At 41.4% G+C, this 24,825-nt stretch overlaps 1 protein-coding gene across 1 annotated transcript; it reads left to right on the plus strand.

The window, feature by feature from the left end:
* Positions 1-391: 391 nt before the first annotated feature.
* Positions 392-20,625, plus strand: lmo4b (LIM domain only 4b). The gene is made up of 5 exons (XM_083888549.1): positions 392-781; positions 3,177-3,417; positions 13,497-13,593; positions 14,438-14,593; positions 19,865-20,625. Exons 2-5 carry the CDS (start codon positions 3,182-3,184, stop codon positions 19,871-19,873), a joined length of 498 nt encoding a protein of 165 aa, XP_083744675.1. The 5' UTR covers positions 392-781; positions 3,177-3,181; the 3' UTR covers positions 19,874-20,625.
* Positions 20,626-24,825: the final 4,200 nt, after the last annotated feature.

Here is a 24,825-nt window from a genome sequence, read left to right on the forward strand (position 1 = left end):
GTGTTTTGTCCACAAACTTAAAGTTTTTCTTTTTCTTATTTTGTTCTTTCCACAAACTGTTTATTAATGTTTATTAATGTTTATTTTGCTTCTCTCGGCTCTGTCTCCATCCATGCTCACCTCCCTCTGCTCTCATTGGCTGGATTTCATATTCACTTTAAATGGACCGCGCTCTGATTGGCTGCGGCGGCGCCTTCGTCACGCGACTAAAAGGCGTTTTTTTCCTCTCTTGGATTTTATTTTTACTGGAGGTTTTCTTCCTGTCAGCGACACATGTACAGAGAGAGAGCAGCTAACGGGACACGGACAGACGCAGACACACACAGAGAGAGAGAGGACCTCCGCAGATTTCATCGTCTCTCCGCAAAAAAACAAAAAAACACACGCACTTTCTCGCGTGCGTAACCGCTCGTGCGCACCATGGACTTGTTTGGTCGCGGAGAGAACATCGAGTTGTGAAGCAGCAGCAGTGAGATCCACGGAGAAAGAGTCCACAGTGGAAATACTATCTGATAACTCCATTTGCTCGTTTCCACTGAAACGCGAGCACGAGACGCCTCGCGGAGGTTCGCGTGGAGCCGGAGGAGCGAGCGAGCGCGCGCCATAGTGCGTCCGCAGCGCGTGTTTGTTTGCTTGTTTGTGTATTTATTTATTTATTAGTTTATTATTATTTATCTGTCTACTTTTTTTTTGAGGTTGGACTTTGTACCTGGTCACCTTTTTTTCTCACCTTTAAAAGTGCTGAACTTTACAACCATCACGCTCCACGGAGACACGCGAGGTGAGTGTTTTTAACGCTGTAATTACATATTACATATGTATATGTGTATGTATATATATATATATATTTTTTTTTTTTTTGCTGATTGTCACTGGAAACTGTCCTCGTGCTCTCTGCTGATGTCTCACATCAAAAATCTGTGTGTCACTACACGTCTGTGCGCGTGTCTCTACATTTATTTTCCCCTATTTTAAAAACCAAAAAAGGACACGAGACTTAGACAGAAACTGGAGAGACGATAGATGTTGACAGAAAAAGGATAGAGAGGAGAAGAAGAAAAAAGGACACAGGAGATTGTGGATAGAGAAACGAGAGAGGACTAGAGATGTTAGAGAAGATAGTGGACACGGAGACATGGGACAAGACTCGAGATAGTGGACAGTTGAAAACGAGTCAGAGTACAGAGGGACAATGAGACATTAGATAGTGGACATGGGATAAGAGGTAGTGGACAGTGAAAAAGAGACAAAAAGATGATGCACAGAAAACAAAGATAAGATAGTGGACATAGGAAAGAGATTGAGGAAAACAGATGGACAGAAGACAGTGGACAGAGGGACACAAAGACACAGGAACTCATGTGTCCACCTCACGTGTCTTTTCTCTCCTTCTCCCAAATTGCCCGTCCATGTAATGACTTGAGTTTGTCCATTTAAGTTAAAAGCCCTCTCTCTCTCTCTCTCTCTCTCTCTCTGGTCCATGAATGAAACTTGATGATGGTCTGTCTTGTTTATCCAGGGGAGTCACTTTCAGACCCCCCCCCCCTCCTCCTCCTCCTCCTCCCCATCGTCCACTTCCCTCCCTCCTCTTCCTCCACTTTTTTTTTTTTTTGGATTCATCTGCTTTTAGATTTAATCAGCAGCTCTGAGGTTTGTCCCTGAGAGCCATTGCTAATGGGCTTACTGAATGCTTTTGTGTGTGTGTGTGTGTGTGTGTGTGTGTGTGTGTGTGTCTGCCCCCCTCCCTCTCTCTTAACCCACCCCACACACACACACACACACACACTAATTAGCCTACCTGCCTTTCAACAAAGATTTGGCTTGATCCGCACACGCAGTCGTCCTGCAGGAGACTGGCATTAGAAACCTGCTACAGAAAAAAAAGCCACTTTAACAGTTTGCGGAAAAAGGGAAATAATCTGCATCTCATCAGATCGGAAACACGTCATCGTCATTGCATCGACGATCTGGCCGCGTTTTTTCCGCTCAATGCTCGCGAATGGATGTCGTACGCGTCGTTTAGGGCTTCAAAAATGCCAGCAAAGCATCAGGTGTTGGCGACGAATCAGAGTTTCTGCAGTAAACAAACTCTCAATGCATGGTTTTCACGTCAAAAATGCGATATCTGAGGGGTTAGGGTGCACGTACTACATGCTCGCCTGTTTTTGACCCCTGTGTCCTGCCTCTACTTAAACTCTTTCTGTCCAAATAAAGGCAAAATGGCAATAAATATACGTCAAAATTAGCAATGGGAAACATTTCAATGAGCAAACAGTCCATATCTTAAAAGTTCTCAACCTTTTCACGAGTCTTTCGAGATCCATCCCTCAAGCTTCAGCCTTTATTTTTATTTTACTCCCATTTGTTTTACAGAAACAGCTTAAAAGTCCAATGAAATATTGTCTTGCAGAAACTATTTACTGTCAAAGTGTTGTATCTTAAAGGGAATAAGGGAATAGGGAAGAAACGATATCACCAAAACTACTTATGCTCCAACGTAGGGATGAGAACTTTTAGGTATGAAACTGTTTGTGTTAAAGTTAAACAAACAAAAAAATACAGTTCAATTGGAGCCTTTTTGATTGTTCGCTACTGGCGTATAATAATAATAATAACGGGTTAAATGCAGAGGTCAAATTAATATCAATCAATCAATCTTTATTTATATAGCCCACAGTTTACAAAACATAGTTTGTCTCACGGGACTTCACAGGGTTGGTAACATCCTCTGTCCTTAGACCTTCGACCTTATATGACGAATGTGTGCAAAAATAACACATTCTACTTTTAAATGTCACATTCCTTCTCCTGGCTGACTGTGGTCATGAGGAGTCCGGTGAAGCAGCAGCAGCAGCAGCAGTCGTAGTCGTAGTGCGGGGATGAGCCGCAGATCAAGGGCAGATTAGTCGACTAAACGACTCGTAGCAGAGCTGCACTCGCGACTGCTCCCTTAATGAGATCAGCCCTCGTGTGCAGCTGCTCCTCCATGTTCAAGAAGCTGAAATGTTTGAATTTCAGACCTGATTAATCAAACTGTGGAAGTTTGTTTCCTCCTCATCTTAAGTTTCTGGTGCACTAAATAATCTAACATACTTGGTAAAAAAAAGAAAAGCTCGAACACTCACATCCTCACTGTAAGTGCGGCGTTCCTGACTCGTGATCCGTGTGTTTCGCAGGGACAATGGTGAATCCCGGAGGCAGCAGCCAGCCACCGCCGGTGGGCACGGGTTCTCTGTCCTGGAAACGGTGCGCGGGGTGCGGGGGGAAAATCGCCGACCGCTTCCTGCTCTACACCATGGACAGCTACTGGCACAGCCGCTGCCTCAAGTGCTCCTGCTGCCAGGCCCAGCTGGGCGAAATCGGCACGTCGTGCTACACGAAAAGCGGCATGATCCTGTGCAGAAACGACTACATCAGGTGAGACGCGACACGCGGCCGTTTTTATCTTTTCAATCATCCCAGGGAAACAACGCAGCAACTCTTAAAAGTCCTGTGATCCAGTATAATCTGTGAAGCTAAATACGACGGGAATGCTACAATAAGACGTACAAGGAGAGCCACCGCTGTCATGTGACAAGGATGTAAGTGAGAGCATAATGTTTCTGAAATATGCTTCAGCACAAAATGACACAAATTATCAGCTAAGTATCGTGTCGTGAGATTAGATCTCTGGTCTGGAGAACGAGAGATTATTTGTCAGTTTTTAAACAAATTGACCATTTTCATCGTGCAGTTTCTTTTTAAACTTCTTAAATGTGACTATTTCCTGCTATTTTCTGCTCCCGTGTGATGGTAAACTGACGTCTTTGGTTTGCCAGAGTCCGGACGGCTCGATAGCACTTATATGTCTCCGACAGCGACACCACAACCTTGAGTATGAACCGATATCAATATCAGTCTGATATACAGTTGTTTTTGCGTCGTTTAAACGAGCCATTTTTTAACAAAACACTTATGTTCCAACTGTATTACAAACATTCTGCTCCCATAAGGAAAGACTACATTTTTCAGTCTTTGCTAAGTGAAGAATTTATGTGGAATTTAGGGGTTTTGGTTGACAGTGATCAACATTTACACCATTTCTTCTTGTACTCTTATTATCCGATTAAGTGATCATGAATATAATCATTAGACAGAAGTCTATTCTTGTTGGATTTCCTTGTTTGTTCAAGTTTATTTTCCTTCTTCTGTCAAGAGAAAACTGTGTCATTTAGTGTGACACGACAAAGCTCTAATGTTAACAAGGTGAACCGTTGAGTTAAAACAAGTCAATTTGAGGTCTTATATGTAAAAAAACTTTCAGGAAAATTAGCACACGTGACTCAAAATGTTTCATACTGCGCGGACACTCGTGAAAAAGGCTGAGGAAAATCCACGAGCGGACTTCTTTCCATTCATAATAAGACAACAACATAACCCGAGAGGAAAAATCCTGATTAATTAGCACAGAGTGTGTTTTTAAATATTGTAGTAGGTGCATCAGATGCCAGGAAAGTGGTTTGTTGATGACATGAAGTGTTACGGGAAGAGGCCCAGTTCACCCAAAGATCAAATTCTAATGTTGTTTATAAGTTTACCGTCGATGTTCTGACGTCAAATATGTAAAAAAAAAAACTGGAACTGTGCTGCACTCGACATGCTTTTAAACACTCACACATGACCCCAGATGTAAAATGTGTGTCTGAACGCACGCTCGTGAGAGAGGCTGAGGAAGTCACTGCGCTAACAAAAAGCAGGAGACAAATACCATTTAATTACCAAAGAGAGTGTGTTTAAATATTCTAGTAGGTTTCGTCAGACGCCAGGAGGAGGCTGTTGGTGACATGTTGTAAATGAGATGAGGCTCAGTTCACCTAAAGGTCACATTCTTATGTTCACGAGGGTCTTTGCAATGTAAAATAAACACATTTATCCCAGTTATAATGTCAAAAAAATGTATTTCATCGGATACTAATCAATATAAAAAAATCACATCGGATTAGTCATTTGGAACAGTGCAACAACTACCAATACTACCGCCGTCTTCTGTAGCGTAGACACACGTAAAAGTGATTCTCTTAAAATCCCAAAATCTAAGCCAAGAAAACGCTATTTGGTCAGCAATGAAAATATGACGACAAGTCACTTAATAGTACAGAAAATAAAAAAAAAGTTCCAGTTATACTATTATTTTGGAATGCTAGCATCGCGCAGGGGTGAAATGCTATATATGGTATGCTTCGCTAGGCACATGGTTTGAACGATCTAAAATGACTGTATATACACGAGTTTGAGATATCAGCATCGCACACAAAAAAAAGTGTTATCGTGTCATCCCTACTTTTCGCATTGTTGCACTGAACGACGTCGCATAGACTTCTGTTAGCGTCGCTAACTCTGCCGCTTACTCCACTGTTAGCTTAGGCTGCGGTTTAGTCAATAACTTAGTCTTAGATTAGATTTGTTTGTTACTTTGTTAGGAACCAAAAAATAAATCCACACACCACTTTTAAGAAACATTGGTGTGGTGATAGTCTGCTCCGGAGAACGGTTTAGCTTATTTGTGTCCGCCATTGTAAAGGAAAAAAAGGCTAACATCACTGTTGTCTTCTGATTCGCTAAAGGCTGCAGTCACAGCGCCCTCTCTTGGACAACTAGGTAAAAACTTAAAGAGTCTGATGTGTATTTAGAAGGGTTCTCAAGGTTGGGCTCGGCAATATATCGATATTGTCTTAGATGTCATATCATGATAAGTTATCGGTGATTACTTTTTCTGGTTTTAAGGGCTGTTGCGTTGATAATCATATTTATTATATGGAATAAATTAGTGAAATACACTTACTATTTTAAGTTAAATATCATATATATTGATTAAAAAAATACAAAAAGTCACTTAAAAAAGTCACTTAAGTCACACCATATCTATAGTCAATTTCATTGTTTCTAACACACTAATTTTTTTCTTTTAACATTAAAAAGCCCCAAAAACTGAAATTTAAAGGTGCCATATGTAAGAATGTGGCAAAAACGGTTACTACATTCAAATTCAAAATACAGCGGTCTTTTAGGTTTCGTTTTCTGACGTAACTGGCAACCCGTGGTTGCTCGGCAGCTGAGACTCTACTGACTGCAATGATTGGTAGACGGTGGTAGGTGGCGCCACATGATTTCAAAACATAAACATGATTTGCAGTCTGCAAAATATTTTTTTTTAATGCAAATATTTTGTCTGTACTGTTGTTGTTGGTGAGTTCAGTTTGTTATATGAACATTATTCCTGAGTCTCTGTGACATATTAGAAGGATTTTATGGCCAGTTGCTTTAGATTTATTACATAATGCACCTGTAAGCATGTAGTACAGACCATAATCAGTAAATATTTTTATTTTAGAGTGTATTTACAGTGTATTTTCACTGTCTCTTGAGAAGCACAAACCCCTTAAGTGAAAAAAAAAGCTGTGTGCAGCTTTATATCCTGATATATCTCGTACTGTATATCCAGAGAAATATGGAGATATTATCTATAAACCACATCAGCATTAAGCTGCAGCTGTAGTATCGTCAAACTCTATCGTCAAATATCCAAACCTTGAACCTGCTTTTAAATCTGCACGTGACTCTAAAGGTAAAGCGTGCCTGTGCACACTCGTGGGGTAAAAAAAGCAGTAGGAAGTCAATGATGCACTTCATTCATAATGGGACTATAACATAATTAAAATTACAAGAGGAAAAGAAGGGGCCTAGAAACGTGGCTACACCTTTCCACTTGTAATGAGAGTGCGTTTGGTGCAAGAGCTACGGCGCGTATGTGTTATGGAAGCAAGGAGATGTGTGTGGAGATAAAGATGGTCGCCATGGAAAAAAGAAAAAAAAAAACATCTGACAGTGAGTCCACACAATTAAATGCTTTAATTATAGTCGCCCCCCCCCTCTTCCTCCATTTCCTTTAGTCCTGATGGGTTTTATCTAATGAGATCTGGTCCCTGGCTTGTATCCGCCCTCAGTGACGTGTCCGAAATGAATGAGAGCCACACTGCAAACAAAACATTTAATTAACCAAATTGGCTTTTGAGTGAGAGAGAGAAAGAGAGAGGGATTATTGTGAAGGCCATTTGCTGCTGTGTTTTTCCCTCCTCTCTCGATCTTAAAGGGGCAGACTCATTTTTGTAATCGGCTGTTAAATTGTGTGTATGACACAAATGTTATTCAGCTGCAGATGATTCTGATTCTGATAACTGTGTCCATACTGCTTATGGATCCCAATACTTATATATACTTTTCTATACTTTGATGCTGATGATTTCTGGGTTTGAGCATTTGTGTACCTCACGATTTCATTAAAGGTGCCATATGTAAGAATGTGGCCAAAAACGGTTACTACATTCAAATTCAAAATACCGAGGTCTTTTAGGTTTCGTTTTCTGACGTAACTGGCAACCCGTGAGACTCTACTGACTGCAATGATTGGTAGACGGCGGTAGGTGGCGCCACATGCCAAAACATGATTTCAAAACATAAACATGATTTGCAGTCTGCAAAATATTTTTTTTTTATGCAAATATTGTGGCTGTACTGTTGTTGTTGGTGAGTTCAGTTTGTTATATGAACATTATTTGTGAGTCTCTGTGACATATTAGGAGGATTTTATGGCCAGTTGCTTTAGATTTATTACATAAGTTTCTGAAGGCAGCTATTATGATTCTTAAATGAACTGTATTTACTTCCATAGTTCCAAAATAGAACAACATGCTACTGTGGCATGTTGTTGCGCATGTCGATCGCGTTGCAGAAGTTTCTCTTCTCCATACTTGAAGTTTATGAAGTTTATTTTTCAATTATGGCTGTTTCATAATCAGTTATACATATTTAAATGCAAATGATGTCTTATGGGTTTAGCCTCTTCTGCTGTCACTGTCACTTCAACGATGCTCTCTGGGATTGTTTAACACATACATACGTTTTAAGTTCTTAAATGTGATGTCAACAATGTCTGGAGTGAGCAGCAACGCATTAATATTCAGCCTTTCATCAGCGTCAGAGCAGGGAGGCTAGCGTTGCTAAATATTAGCTGAGCTGAACGTTAGCTTAGCGAAACAGTCAAACGCAGCGAGTGTTTTGTGAGTGTTAGCTGTTAACTTGCTCACTTTTCAAACATCATGCTAGTCACTTTGTTTTTTTGCGAATTTTAGCAACGCTAGCCAAAACATTTCCGCACTAATCTGCCATTGTGGCTTGAATAAGCGGCTTCAAATGGCTGAAAAAAACCACCTGTTCTGGTCTCACACAGACACTGATATCACAACCTTGAGACCGAAACTGACATCAGATACAACGGTTAACACATTTGTGCTGACGTTTTATAACCAGCCATTTCAAAAACATAATGTTTGAAAGTGTAACAAATATTCTGCTGCAGTAAAGAAGAAATAAACAGCTCACATTTCTACAGTCGGAGCTTAGGGATGCATTTGAAATATAGGGTTTTTTAGATCGTATTAGATATTCTCTTTTTCTGATATGTGATGCAGTGATTTTGACCAGTATTGGATTGACATCAACACTGAGCTCCATATTGGCTCCTTCCTATAAACAGCACAATGTCAAATGCAATCGCCTGACGTCTACAGCTTCATCATAAGTGCTTGCGAACTATGCATCTTAACATATCAATAGTGTTATCATCGGCCCAGATGCTTATTTATACATATTGACCAATTATCAATTCAATACCCATTAATATTACTTCAATGAGCCTATCACACCAGCAGCTGCAATGGGATGTTCATACATACGTACGTACGTCTGACCCATCAATCAAACACAAGAGCAGCACAAACAACAACAGCTTCCGTTTTTTTTTTCCAACACCGACAAAAGCTTTCAAGACCATTTTGTGTCACAGGATGATTTTTAAGAAGCAGGAGTTGGGAGATATTGTTTCCGTGTGCGCCGCTGGTTTCGAGGGGAGAATTCATTTACTTGTGGCTGTGCTGGATTGAGGGAGAATGCCCCCCCTCCCATCCCCATCCCCCCTCCCCCTTAATTGAATAAGCCTAGGTAATTAAATGGCACTTTTCCAATAGAATGTGTGAGGTAAATCTAATAGTTATTTAATATCACTTTGAAGTCTGCCCACTCAAGCACTATGACAGCACGAGAGAGAGAATGTGAACTATTAGGCCGAGGAAGGAAGGAAGGGGAGAAAAAAAAAAACCTGTGATCTCAGAAATTAATTAAATCGCATGCAATTTAGGGGAAACGTTTATCTTGATTTGTCATAACAGAATTAATTCAAGGCCTTCAATTCACTTGGGGCCAGATCTGTTACTCTGAATTAACCAAGTGTAATTTGGCTGATCCCCCACCACCACCACCACACCCTCCCCTCCCCCTAAAACACATGCACACACACACACACGCCCTCCCCTCATCCTTGCAATCTCCAGTCCCTGTCCCTCCCTGTCCATGGCCCCTCCACCCTTTCCCCCCCCCCCCCTCCATCTCTCTCTCTCTAATGCAGCTCTTGCCATTATGCAAAGCTCCCGCTTCAGTATCAATATGGCCTAGTGCTTTTAAGGTGCTTTGGCTGCTGATGTAGAGAGGCATTTTTAATGGACTGTGTTGCAGAAATCATTGTTGTGGGGGTAATTTTACCCTACTCAAAAGGCCTTGGCGAAACGAGGTCTGCATTTACCAGACAGCCCCAGCAGCAGCGAGCCGCGCTATATTTCACCTGGCAGTCAGCGGCGAAATGAAATCCAATAGTCGTCGCCTACATGGGAGAACAGACAGCTCTAAATGTGCGCGCGCGTGTTCTTTTATTTGTTTTTCTTGTTTTAATTTCATCAAACGCGTTGGTTTTTTTTTCCCACATCCCCGAGGGAAGATAAATCAAGATAAATCCGTCCTCCACAAAGAGCCACTGTTGTTTTTTTTCTTACTACTTTTCTTTAGGAGGATAAAAGCAAAAACCGGATGTGTCATTGCAATTAAAGAGTCCCTTGGCCTTAATTATACTGACCCTGGGTGTCTAACTTCACCTCTGCGCTGTAGTTCACTGGCAGAAGAGGCCATTAGAGCCCGAGTTCAAACCGATATAGCAGCTTAATTGAGCACCTAAAGGCTTTGGCTCCTTAAATCAAATACTATCAAGAGGCTGTGCTCGGGTTTAAAAAGAAAATAATCAACTTCCAGAGCTTCCACACTGCGGCGGAAACAAAAGTCCTGTCTTTGTGTCGTCGCCTTTCTGGAAACTCCAGGATGTGTTTCAAATTTTAGCAAAGTTTTAGGCTCCTTTAGAAATGCACACACACATATACACATATATATATATATATATATATATATATATATATATGCAGGCTGGAGTGTAAAATCACAGGCTATACACTGTGTTCACTCCCAGTGTCGTGTTTGTCCCAGTGAGAGCTGAGAATTGGCAGTGTTGTGACGACAGTCTCCAGTTAATTAGTTTCTGAAATTGAGTTTTGATGGAGCCTTTCCAAATGATGCCAAGACAAAATTTGCTTCTGCCTCCTCCTCCTCCTCCTCCTCCTCGTCTGTCTCATTCAAAACCATTTCAGTGTTTGCATTCGCACAGAGCTCTAGCTTGTTTGTTTGTTTGTTTACATATTTCAACAGCCGTGCATGTTATGGTCAGCGCACTGGAAGCATTTCTTTGCATGTGGGTTTCCTTAGAGGACAGTCCATATGCATCTAGTGGGAATGGACATTTCGAGCAGAAATGCTATTTAACAGTCGCTAACGATTATTCACATTGAAGGGATCATACAAGATGCATTCAAGGCCCCTCGTAAATTGGCAATAGATGCAATACAAGGTTTTTAATGCTATAATGCATATTGTTAAAAATTAGAGGTGGGCACTAGGTTAACGCATGACACCGTTTCCATGGCGACTGACCGGAAAAAGACACGAGTGAGGTCATGTTTATGTGCCGTGACACCGGAATCCAAGCACCGTTTAGCAGTTAGCTCCATTAGCTGTGTTAGCTCCTTTAGCGCCGTTTAGCGTGCCTACAGTCAAAGTGGAGCGGTCTGTATATTCAACGAAAAAGAGCAGCGTTACAAAATAACCAGTGTAACCTTGTGCTGTGTATGTGTGCCTCTAAAGTTTAGCGTTACTTTAGAGACTCGTTTTAACAATCGGGAGTCACGTAAACATGATGTCACACACGCGTCTTTTTCCGGTCAGGCGTCATGCATTAACCGCCGTTAGCGCGTTAACATGCTCACCACTTTTAGAAATATATAGTATATATATATAGTAATATAACTACCAGAAAATACTTTTTGTGCATGTTCAAGTGGGATCTGTTGGGCAGAAGTATAAAACTGCTTATCTTCAAATGTATATTTTCTGAATGACCAGAGAGTCCTATGTATTTCCCATTTCATGACAAAACTAATACACCACGGGTTCACAGCTGACAGATGACTTTTTTAAGAAATAGCCACCCTGTTATTGTGTTTATTTAATCAAATCTAGAGACAAAAACCTGACACCTGTAATGTGTAAAACAATATTTTTCATATTGTAAACATCCTTTTTAATGTCCTAAGTGCTTCAGCCAAATCATTTGCACTTGAGAAGGAAGAAAGATTTAAAGTCTTGCAGTCAAAGTGAATAAAATATGGGACATCGACTGGTTCATCGCACCCTTGTCTGCATTTTAATAATATATTTGTATCTTTCACTTCATCGTAGAGTACTGATTCATATTATACATTTTACATCACATCAAATTCACCCTCCGGCTGAATGACTTCACTTGCTTCTAATTTTTGACATGTATTTTCGTTTGAGTCGCGATTATTTTTCTTTATTTAAAGTTAAATGAGATGCTGATTAATTCAATATTTGCCGTGGTTTTTCAATTAAAAGTGTAAATATTACCACAGGAGAAATTGTTAATATTTTAACTTTTATGCTCTGATGATGACAACTTAAAGATACAAATTATTTCTCACATTTTTCACATTTCATTAAAAAAAAGAACAATGAAACTGCAGCCTTTGTGAATTTCTAATTGCAAATTTCAAACAACTAATTATTCAGCTGCACTTTACACCCTTAAACAACTTTTTTTTAAAAAGTGCCTCTTGTTCTTTTCTCTTGTTATTTTCTGTCTGAGCCAAACAACTTTATCTGATGCACACACACACACACACACATCAGTGTTACACACCCCTCCCTCCCTCCTCCCTATCCCTTTCTTTTTCCATCCCTCTCTCCCCTTCTCTCCGGAGCATGTCAGATGCCGTGGTCTTATTTGATTGCTTAGGAAAAGTGCAGTGATAGAGCAAACACCCGGTGAGATATGATGACAAATGGGTCCAGATCCCAGTAAATTACTTTCTGCTCAAATCGAAATTTCATTCAGTTTGCTGCTCACCGAGATGAAGTAATCTAAATTGTGGACTCAGAAGGAAGATAGAAGGGAAGCTGGAGCAAGCATTTCATTATCAAGAGGAGGGGAAGAGAGAGAGGGAGAGAGAGAGAAGGTTAGGGACGAAAGAGATGAGCAGAAGCAAATCTAAAGTGTTGACACCATGATTGAAAAGGTTAACCCATGCACATTATATATCAAACCGAGTAGCTACGGGCTTCTAATGGAAACACGGCACTGACGGAGCGTTCGCCGGAGTCCTAATGGCAAAAACACTATGTCTCCACCTGGACGCACAATCAAATCCTCTTAGGTCCTGATTGCTTATGTTCCAGGTTATTATTAGGTTGTGAAAAAATGTGTGCACCAAAAGTAATATGCAGTTTCAGTGAGTGCTGCAGGATTCATCTGTGTGCTGTGTTTTTTTTTTTAAATGGAGCAGGAGGAGCAGTGGATTTGGCACCAAATACAGTTTTCATTCAGTCACACACAAACAGATGTGAGGACGCCACTGTCTGTGACACCAGGCTGAATCTATACAGTGGTTACAATAAGCACTATTCGCAAGGGATTAGTTTTACATGGATAGGTGGAGTCATGTGAAATTACCACAGGACATCTCGAATATTAATGGCCAATTTGTACAGGATTGTTCAGAGTGGCGTTCGTCGTGTTTCAGAAGTGTCTCCATGCTTGAAAATCCACGTAAAACTACTTGTAAACAGGATATGACTGAATATTTACACACATATTTAGTGCTGGTCTATTCACACAGGGTTAGTGTTAAGGTGAAAGTCGCTGCAATGTCATTGTTACGGACATGGCACATACAGATGGGACTAAAATCAGTGAGAAGCTCTGGTAATTATTACTGTAACTCACTGGATAGGGTTATGGAGTGTGTATGAAAATAACTGAATTTGAATGGAAGTCTATTGGAAAATGAGCTTCTACATCTCCCTTGATTTAGGTGGTCTTGAGTTTCAGGTCTTCATCAAAAATGGGCAAGGGAACTGGAGTATAGCATTATACAAAACACAACGTTTTAAGAAAAGTTTACGTCCTACACCGTAGTAATGCTCTCTCCTCCTCTGTCACTTTCTTTCAGGTTATTCGGAAACAGCGGAGCTTGCAGCGCCTGTGGTCAGTCCATTCCAGCCAGCGAACTGGTGATGAGGGCACAGGGCAACGTGTACCACCTCAAGGTAAAAGTCTTGATCTGGAGGAAGTAAAAAAAAATAACGGAACTCTGCGTTGTGATTAAAACTGGGTTAGGCAACTTTTTCCTGCCGTAATTGAAAATAGGGCTTATTGGTCAGAATATGGCGATACGATGCATATCCCAATACATAAGACCATTTCTTAAGGTTGAAACTGAGAATTAAGGACTTATTTTTCTGTTTGATAAAGTACGTTACGTATGTTTTCACGTACGTTTCCATTAGAAATAGTACCAAAATAACTGGCCCTAACCGTCCAATTCTGTGGTACCCTTCCCTTGGCGTACCAGATTAAAAGTACGGTACGGTACAGTCAGCGTAGCTCCACCCATCAGCTGATTGTGTAAATATCCCATTGAAGTTGAAGCAGACACCCACGGTCTATTCTCAATCAAAGCTTTGTTGAGTCAAACAGCCACAAACCGGGCAGGAAAATAAGAGCTACTGGGTGTCCTCCATTGTTGTCTGTTAATAACGTCGTCGCACTGGTACGACGTTGCGCTACACAGCCATCGGACACAGCCCGAAACGCAAGCCTGATTTAGGGCTGTACCATTCCAAACTAAATCGTACTGCACCAAACGGAACCGTAGCATAACGGGCTGTAAAAAAGATGTCTGCCACCACTGTCATGCGACTAATAAAAAATGTGTTGGTTGGAACACGACAGTGATATCATGATCTGTATCACAAAACGTGGCATCGTACCATCCCAGTGTTTAACAGCTCGAACCAGTGGAGCACCTGCACTGACGTGAACATGTCATGAACATGCGCGTTTACCCTCAGATGTAATGTAACACCTTGCCTTTCCTTCTCTCTCCTGCAGTGTTTCACATGTTCCACCTGCCGGAACCGGCTCGTCCCAGGAGACCGGTTCCACTACATCAACGGCAGCCTGTTCTGTGAACACGACCGACCCACAGCGCTCATCAACGGCCATTTGAGTTCACTGCAGACGAACCCGCTACTGCCTGACCAGAAGGTACGACTTCCACCCAACCCCCCCCCCCCCCCTCCTCTCCTCTCACTGGCGCCCTATCAGCATCGCTGAAACCTGGCGAGGAGGAGGAGGAGGAGGAGGAGGAGGAGGAGGAGGAGGGTTGTGGCTCTTTGTGATGACTTGAAAGTACAGAACAAGTCGGTAAAAGCTAGTCATCAGTCAGGCGGGAGTCATTAGCAGGAAAAGAAAAACATCTGTAATATTCACACCAACATTTTTCACTCTGTTTATATCGATGTCGTCGGCTCAGCTGCACTGCGAGGCATGCAGCAGATATTAAATCTTACACGGCGCAGATGAATTTTATTTTTAGACAGCCAATGGATTTTTCCATCATTCTTGTTGGAGGACATGCGCTCAGAAGATCTGTATTAACCGTCAGCACAAAACACTTAAAAAAAAGAGATTGTGTGTGTGCGTTTTGTTGTCCTCTTGCTCAAATTTGTTACTCGCTGATACATATTTTTTGACTCATCTCAAATTTATTTTTCACCCCAAGCCAGACTTTTGATAGTGCTGTCTCCATTAATACAAGTCTGACACTGCTGTATGTTAAAATATATACAACAGCCACGTTTAAAACAGTGCAATCCCAGTTTAAAACAATGTAGACTGTCACTCAAGGGAAGTGTCGGAAATATGGGGGCAGCCCTTCTCCAAGCAGAAGCAGAATTCTTCTGGTTGAGACGTTTTGGAGAGGGGTACTGAGGCTTTTTAGATTTATTAACATTAGGCATTTGAAATTCATGCTGTTGAGATTAGGCAACCTTTGTAAAGAGCTCCGGCCGCCATGGCGTTAGCATAAGATGCAGCAAAAATGAATGCGTCCTTTGCCGGATTCAACATGTGAACATGATTTCACTGTGCATTTTAAAGGTGCATTATGTAATAAATCTAAATCAACTGACCATAAAATCCTCCTAATATGTCACAGAGACTCAAGAATAATATTTATAAAACATACTGAACTCACCAACAACAACAGTGTCGCGTTAGCATAACTTAGTATAACTTTAGCAATAGCAACGGACAGCGTAATGTAGATAACTGCGTTAATGTTGCTGTGCAGACAAGCCCTTGGTAAATCAAGTCTGAGTCCGTGATTTGCTAAGGGCTAACCAGGAAATCTGTTGCTCGTGGGTTCCCATTCCCGTTTTACAGCAGAGATTCACCTCCGACGTCTCTCCGCGTCTGCGGGGAGGCGGTGAAATGACTGTTCTGACATCCCAGGGTACAACAGCTATCCACCATCTCCACTTTTATGATGAAAACAGCTGGCAAAGAGGCGGGTTGTCTGACATATTGCCTGATTTATGGGTTGTCTAGTGCGCGTCTATCGAGGTGAACGGCGTCATTTCCTGCCAGAGGGCGTCTAGCTACTGGAGCTTTATTGAAGCGCTGTGAGCGGTGTTATTGGGTGGAGCAACAGACCAAAGCACCAAAACAAAACATGAACAGCGTTGGCGTGCCATACGTGAACATTTAATGGTGAATAACCTGGCTGCGACAGTATTTCAATTTGTTTCGTTAATCTCTCATGACATGTCACGGTCACTTTAAAACTTAACGTAATAAATTCCTGACGTAAAGCCCTTTTTAAAACTGTATTTGACTGTTCACCTGCGCTAAGTTATTACTCCAAGGCCGACGAGAACGGGAGCCGAGCTCGAAACACAGATGGCGGGCGGAGGCGGTCGCTCCATCATGAAAGCCGTCACCATGGCTTTCCCCCCAGATTTCATCTTGATGCCTCCGGTGAAAGCAAAACAGAAGGCCTAATCATATACAAAGGATAACTTCATTCTTCAGGACGGCGTCGCTCTGCCCGCAGCAGATATAATCATCTTTGCCTCACAACAAGGAGCTTTATTGATACCTCGTCTGCGCACACAGAGATATGGGAGGTGATTGGAGTGTGTCACAGTCTGACTGAAAGAGGAATTATGTTGTTGGGGAGCATGCATTTCACCTTGAGTGGTTTTGTGAGTGGAGGAGAGGTAGGACTCCATTAAGCCCCCCCCCCCTTCCTCCATGTCACAGGCCTTTTAAGAGCTTGTCACTTTTACAAATCAGCTCTTAGAGCTCTTAGAGCTGCTCACATTCAAATTGAAAGCTGTTGCATTATCTAGCTTAATTTTAAATGTCTGTTTAAGTCCTCGCTCCCTCCCCCCTCCGAACGTCTCTTGTAGCAAATGCTGGCGTAGTAAATATGAGGCCCTCATTGTTTATTTATGCGTTAACATCAATTGTAGTGAAAACTGCTGAATTATTGATGCTAAAATGCAATCTGAATATTGGCCCCGGTGCTTTAATTATAGCAGGGAGAGAATTATTAAATAAACAGAGACACATCGCTCAGCGGGAGCAGTCTCAGGATGCTCCTGTTATCTGCGGGAGAATTACTCCGCCAGCCGATACACTCCATCACACCAACACTTTGCGTTGCTTCTGCTAAAGCCAAAGTCAGACGACTGGGAACGACACATACACGCATACAGTGGGATAATGAGGAGCCTTTTACTGATGCTAAACCTATATCGTCAAGGTTACGATACTTAAAAAAAAAAAAAACATCTAGGGCTGCAACACCTACTCAAGTCATTAGCTTGAGGTGCATATATATGTGTTCTATTCAACAGATTGAATTCATTATTTAATGATTCAAAAGGTGCAGGTTTGGCAGGGAAAATGAGAATATATATAGAAGTAAAAACAACATTTTCATTGCGACTCAGTTCTGTAGAAAACGGCCCCACATTTGAACTCGGCATGGCTCAGTACCATTTATTTGTGTCTGTTCTCAATATCACAACCTTGGGTTTCGACTGATATAATATGTTTCCATGGCTTTTTAGACTGTTTGAATAACCAGACTGATAGCACAGTTGTGCTGAGTCACTGAGTGAAGAAAATAACTCTTAATGCTGATTTTGGTACGAAGGCCTAAAGTTCAACATTTACAGCTTAGAAGAGCATCAGGCCATGTGAAGTAAATACTATGTGGTCCAGTAGAGGGAACTGTGAGCGCAGCCTTAAAGTAAGGAGTAGTACATTTGTACATATCACGTTTGTGTGTCTTTGGAACGAACAGAGTGTCTCTCTTGAGTGATTTTGGGAAAAGTTTCGGCGACAACCATTTTTAAACATCGGATCGGCTCATTTCTAATTTGAACTGAGTTCTACAAGAACAGGTCAGTTCCTCATGTTCAGAACTCACACATATTCGTGTCTGAGACTCGGTCCTGGAGGCTGCTTTCGTAAGTTAGCATAGCAGTGTTTGTCATAGCTGATTTCATAGCGAGACTTGCTAATGTTGCGAAAGCACCAGTGACATTGTGTCCATCGTTGTTTTGTGCATTCAAATTTGAATATTGTCTTTGAGCAAGTGCTGCTTCTTGGAAAGTTTCTCCACTTCTACTAGGGATGGGCATTTGTAGCATAAAAATGTTATTCGAATATTCAGTGGTATTATTCGTCAAATATTTGAATATTCAAAACTCCAGTGCATGAGAGCTAGTGGAAGTAATGCAGGGTTCACAACGTACTGCGCTAACGGGAGCCACTTTGAGATGCATTCAAGAAACATCACTTCTGCACACATTCTACTCTGTTTTTGTTCTTTCTTGCCTGCGGTACAACACAAACAAATCAAAGCAACAGATCCGCAACAAAATTAGCACGATGGCGTCAAAGTGAATAATCGCCTTTTTCATGTGTTGCCTCCACCGCTTATTTGCACGCACAACCTAAACGCACAGTATGGAAAATGGACAAAATTAAGCAGTCGCAGAAACCATTTACACGCTGTGACCACCGTTTGGATTATGTGTAATTTTCCCGTGACATAATTGGAGTCGTGTGCGTTCGTGGTGCCAGATATTTGATGCTCATTTATTAGACTTTCTTCTCAGCTTCTTCCTAATCTCTTTGTTCAGAACAGACAAATTACCTCTCTCATACCGAGCTGCTTTGACCCAGGGGAGTGAGACCCTCCCAGCGTCAGTCATTTTAATTAGCCCCCAAGTAGGAGCTTGCAATTACTAATAGACTGAAGCCTCCTAGTGATTTGAGGGATGAAGGGAAAAGTAAATCGCCCCTTAGAAACACGGAGGAGAAGAAAGCCAGAAAACAAGAGAGATGAAAAAGTTGGACGGTGGTGGAGCAGACAGATAATTGTCTTTACTCCTCCTGCATCTTTCTGTTTCACACAATCACCTCCTGCAGTTTCTGTTAGAGCGACGTTCTAATTATAGAGAATGGCTTCGTGGATGCACTTTTAAGTTAAGGCAAAGTTAATAGGACAGCAGATGGTTTTTAAAGCGCGGCTGATCAATAAATTAAGCACTGGTGGCGGAGCGTTGTTTTATCACAGTCAAACATTCATTTGTATTTGCAGGGCTGAGAAATGGATCACTTTCTAAGCAAAAGTCGGTGAAATTTGCAAATCGCAAAACCCGGAAATGTAGTTGTTTCTTTATGTTCTTTTAACAATGTACATTATGTTTGATAAATATACATTTTTGGCCTTTTTAAAAGACATTTTTCATCTCAAGTGAGACTTTCTTGGTACAATAAAGGTTGTTAAAACTTTTTAATACAAGTTGTATACAATCTATTTCTAGTTCTTGTATTAAAGTATGATGTATGATGCTCCATCACACAAATCTATAACAAAAAAAAAAAAAATAGTATTTTCTCATCTGATGGTTTAAATGACAGGATTTAAACCTGCAGTGCATAACTTTTTTACTTTTTGTTTCTGTTTGGAAAAAACAAAAAAACATTATCCAAAACTATCAGACCTGACAGAGGGTATGTTTGTGTGCATACAGCAGCAGTGCAGGGGTGGGCGGGGACAAGATGCTGTTAAACTACTCAATGACCACTTTTCAATGAATGGTTTTCTTATCTTTAAAGGTGCCATATGTAAGAATGTGGCCGAAAAAGGTTACTACATTCAAATTCAAAATACCGAGGTCTTTTAGGTTTCGTTTTCTGACGTAACTGGCAACCCGTGGTTGCTCGGCAGCTGAGACTCTACTGACTGCAATGATTGGTAGACGGCGGTAGGTGGCGCCACATGCCAAAACGTGATTTCAAAACATAAACATGATTTGCAGTCTGCAAAAATGCAAATATACTGTCACATATTAGGAGGATTTTATGGCCAGTTGCTTTAGATTTATTACATAATGCACCTTTAAAACTTCTGCACTAGACTAACAAATATTTATCTGTGTTCTCTCTCTCCAGGTGTGTTAAGCAGGAGCTGTGCAGGAAGCAGGACGCGTGCCTTCATTTAAGCCCCTTACTCATCGTCACCCAAGACCGTGTGAATCAGCGACGCCCGCCCCGGCCTTTTCAGCTGTGCTCCCCACAAAAGGAAAATCCTCTACTCCTCATCGTACCAGTGACTCGACTTTTTATTTCCGTGTAAACCCCAAAAGCCCCACAGCGCTCAGCCTTCGACCTCGGAGTTTCCCCGCGTACGGGTGGATACTTTGCACTTAACCGCACCTGAATAAAAGCGCTGAGGACTCCACGCGACCTTGGAATAAACAAGCCCGGAGACCCGATCGGAACGAAACCCAGGAAGGTGGGGACTCTTCAGGAAGAGAAAACATAAAGATCGCACAGAGAGGATGTTGTGACTGAAAGCGAGGGAATGGGGACAAAGAAAAGACTAATGAGGCTCAAGAAATCCAGACTTTTCAACTCTGCAAATTTGTTAAAAGACATTTTGGGGGGAAAATCCGGGACCTTTTACTTTTTCCTTTTTCTATCCTCATTTCCCAACAACATAGTGTTTCCACTTTATATATTTTAAGTGTTGTCAAAGGGGATTTTTGTTCTGTTCTTTTCGGTGTATGTACAGTATAAAATACGGGGGTTTGAGAAAAATCAGTGGCTTTTTGTGGAAAACAAATCATGAACACTCTCTTCGGTGTATTTGTAAAACTACCATGTATGTACAGTATGCATGTAAATGTCGTTGTCCAGGCGTGGCTACCGTACCATACAACCTCTCCGCACTCGGCTCCTCCCCCTCCTCCTCCTCCTCTTCCTCTTTTAAAACCTGAACCCATGGCAAACTGAAGAAATCTGCTCATAGTCAGTAATGTAGAGACCATCAACATATAAATGCTGAATGAAAGAGAAATTTATTTGTGATATTTTCCAAGACATTTGCTCCAGTATGGTGTATTTAATTAATAAAAAAAATGTAAGTTTTAAAAGCCTCCAGTAAATTTCATTGTAAAGCTTCAAATTCATGGTTTTGGCATTTCTTTTGTAATTAGCCTGCGTACTTATAATGATAGTTCAGGTTGTTTTTTTAAGTGCCTGCTGCTGCAACGCATACTAGTAAGAACGCTCACTAGAATGCATTGCAGCGTAAGCATCTCTTGTTATTCAACGCATTTATTTCGCTTCTTATTTTTCCTCTTCCGCCAAAAGTTTGATGCGTAACTCGTCCCAGAGCTTCAAGAAAACTCTCACACATCTTATATCAAAACATGCCGATTGCACGAAACACAATATGTGAGACAAGGGACCTTCCCTGGACATGTTTAGGGACAGGAAGTCGGCCATTTTAAACAGGAAGTGCCCACTAACTTTGCTGTACATTTACCGATTTAAGTGAAACACGATATGTGAGACCAGAGAGACCCGTCCTGAACATGTCTGTAAAAGATGACTTCCCAACAGGAAGTGGAACACCTGAAACAGGAAGTAAAGTCTAACATTGTCCCATCTGCACGAAACTTGACAAGGGTGACAAGGAAACTTCCCTGAACACGTTTATGGAAAAATTGGCAGCAAGAAGCAGGCAAGATCCAAATTTCGCCCGGGGAAGTTTAGTTCTGTCATAGAGATAAATCTGAAGGAAGGATTTCAAACACTGAAGTTTTAACACATTTGAGCTTAATGATGGAGGTAACAGTGGATCAACTTCTATGTGTTGTATATAAACATTTCTTAATGGACTTTGGAGCAGGGAGTGAGCGTTTTACAAAGCTACAAAAATGTTAGTTTCCTGATTGAAAAAGGCTGTCTAATGGTGAGATAAACAGCCTTAAGTTGTATTCGCTGAGCCTTTTGTAAAGTGCCTCTCTGCAACTTGCTTCTAGAAACCCAAACTATCCCTTTTGCTGCATCCAATTTATATGGGAAGCCGGAACTGGTAGTGAGTTCACTGCATTCCAGTTGAGAAGTCAGGAATGCAAACATATTCTGGGATAGCCATAACAACGCTCTGTGTTAATTTGCGCACATAACAGCACAGCAATATCTCTACAGTTAAAAATTAAACAGCACTATGTTGAACGTAGTAGTCATTGTATGGTGGCCGCCATTTTGGAATCCTGACTCAGGGTATGCACCACATTTCCCAGTTGGAAATTCCGGATTCCAACTACAAATGGAACACACCAAGTTCAAGCTCAAATCAAAGCACTTTAACTTGCTACCATTTTATCGTGACTTGCTAGCGGACATCTGGATAACCCCTCTGCTTTAGCTTTAACCCTAACCCTTTCGCAAAGATGTTTTATGCAACATCTTTAACTTTAGCTGCACTCTTTCTACCCTATCCATAATATGGACATTAATCCAGACGTGTGCACATCTTCTGAAATACACAACAAATCCAAGTACAGACAAAAGGTCCCATCAGCTTTTCAGCTCTAACGCTGAGGATAAAGAAGTATTAAAGCTGGGGTCAGTAATGGCGCTTTTCCATTATATAGTTCTAGCACGGCTCTGTTTGACTGGACTCGACTCAGTTTTTTTCTATCAGGATGTGAAAGAAGATTCTAACAAATAACATAATTACACACCATAGCTTTAATGCAAACAGACGCCATCATGTTGTCACGACCCTTGCTTTCTGTTACTGAACATGTCGGCGACGTGAACCGAGCTCCCGGGTCTTGTAGTCAGTGAGACACGCAATAAGGGAATAAACTGAGAAAAACATGTATCCTGTCATTCTGCTCAAATTATACTTTGTTCTATTTATCAGTCCCAACACCTGACAGAAATACAGGGAAATGTCCTGTTGATGATTCAATTACAGCTGAGAGGCGTCATCCCTCTCTCTCTCTCACACACACACACACACACACACTGGCACAAATTGAAAGGGCTATTTGCAGAACAAATTGGCGTTTGAATTCTTGGAATAAGAATCTGAAGGAGGAATCCAGGTGATGTCTGGTGCACTTATCTGCCCAGTTTGGAAAGGGACTCCCTGTGAGTTTGCTGCTGTCACTGGAAGGATGAAGATGCTCACAAACAGAAGCTTCTATGGTTCAAATGTGACATTTATTATAGCAATAATCTCTCAAAGATGTCGACAAACCTCTCCCAAAGACCATTTCAACTGGTATCCTTTATGTTTTTGAATGGTTTGTGCATTATGTCTCCCCTTCCCTTTACTGTCTGTTAGGGGAAGACCAGCCTTGCAAGATCAGTGACGCAGACCCAGAGTCCTCAGAATCACGAGGTCTTGCTAAAGTCTTGCGTGAAACAGGAAGTGCTTCATGGCACAAAGCATGCACATCCTAACCAGGTAACGGCTATAAGATCAAGCTAGCGCTTGTGTTATTTTATATTGTTTATTTTTAGTTCATCTTTCATCATGGCGGAGAAAATAAGCAGAGAAAACCGCGGTCAGAGGAAGCGAGGAAAAGGAAACGACCGCCTGACCAAGCGAGGGACCACAAATGAGTCGACCTCAAACTGCAAAACGGAACTTGGCTCCGCGGCTCAAGTTAAAAAAAAACAGTAGATAATGGCTGGATGTTTATGGTGGTGTCATAAAAAAACAGTGCACTCCGAAACTGTAGGGGGAGCTCTGTGAAGAAAAAGTTGACAAAGTGACCAGACTTGCAAAGTTCTGCTTTAAGTGCGCTCATTACACTTTTAAGGATGTAAGTGGTTTTCGTAGACTTCACTACTCCAGCTACATTTAATATCAAAAAGGCAGAAAACAACAATATGTTCAGATTTATAAATAAATAAATAAATAAATAATACAATCTCTAGGGATAATGCAAATCTCTCAAATGGAGCTTTGGATGGAGGAATTTTTTTGGGGGGATGATTCTATCGAGATATGGTCTAATGTTTTGGCCGTTAATGCTCAGAAAAGCATCATCCTCATTTAGCTTAACTGTTGCGCTCCATTTACGGACCGATGATGTGACGTGTGGTGCTGAAGTCAATGAGGTGTAAACTGGAGGAGTGTATGACCTGCAGGAGTCTGACGACCAGAAGAACCCTCACAGTGTCTGACTTTGAAATGATCCCTTGAGATGGTTTCAAAGTGAGTTCAGTAATCCACACGAGAACACCACTGCTGTGCTACACGGACGCCGGGGCCTCCTCCATTATGAAATCCGCTTGGTTCCATTAAGCCGTTCACTCAAACAAGCGCACACGTACAGTAAATATCCATAAGCTGCACACGCACAGGTCCAAACTGCTCACTTGAAGACTCGCTAAAATTATTGTTAAACAAACACACATTTTACATATAATCCATGTGCGAGAATGCTTTGATGTGAGGCCTAATGGATCTCACCCACAACAATGGAGGACACTTAAATGGCGCCTCTGCCTGAGGGAAATCACGACTGCAGCTCTTCCCTGCCTGCTCTCACCGGGGAGTCTGCTGATGCACCACAACCAAGATCAATTATGATTAGTCACCTTGCGTTTATTTGTAATTATTTTACGTCTTCATTCTGCCGCATGCTTTTGATTATTATGATTTAGCCCTGTGGTTTTTATGGCAGAGTAGATGCTGCGTTGGATTTTATTTTGAAATATCAATTTCTGCCAAGAACCCCCCCCCCCACCCCACCCCTCTCTTTGTGTTACTGTATCAGAAATGTAACACCTTCCAGATGCTTTATGATAATAACTTCAGCACATTTTGCAGATTTATTTATGGACAACATAAAGGCTGAGTGGCCTGGGAAAAAGAAATAAGCCTGTTTTTGTCTTTTAACAGATGTCAGCTGCTCATGAGCTGAAACAAAACATTGAGTATTTACAAAAATATAAAGTCAAATAATAATTTAGGGTCTCAAATTGACCACAAAACTAAAGAAAGAGATAGCTATATGAAATTCAAACAACAGTAAATAGTTGAGTTCCATTTGTAGTCATACTCAAAAGAATAATGTTTTATGTTGTGTAATTTTTGC

The sequence above is a fragment of the Microchirus variegatus genome, assembly GCF_963457635.1.
Source record: "Microchirus variegatus genome assembly, chromosome: 4".
Lineage (NCBI taxonomy): Eukaryota > Metazoa > Chordata > Actinopteri > Pleuronectiformes > Soleidae > Microchirus > Microchirus variegatus.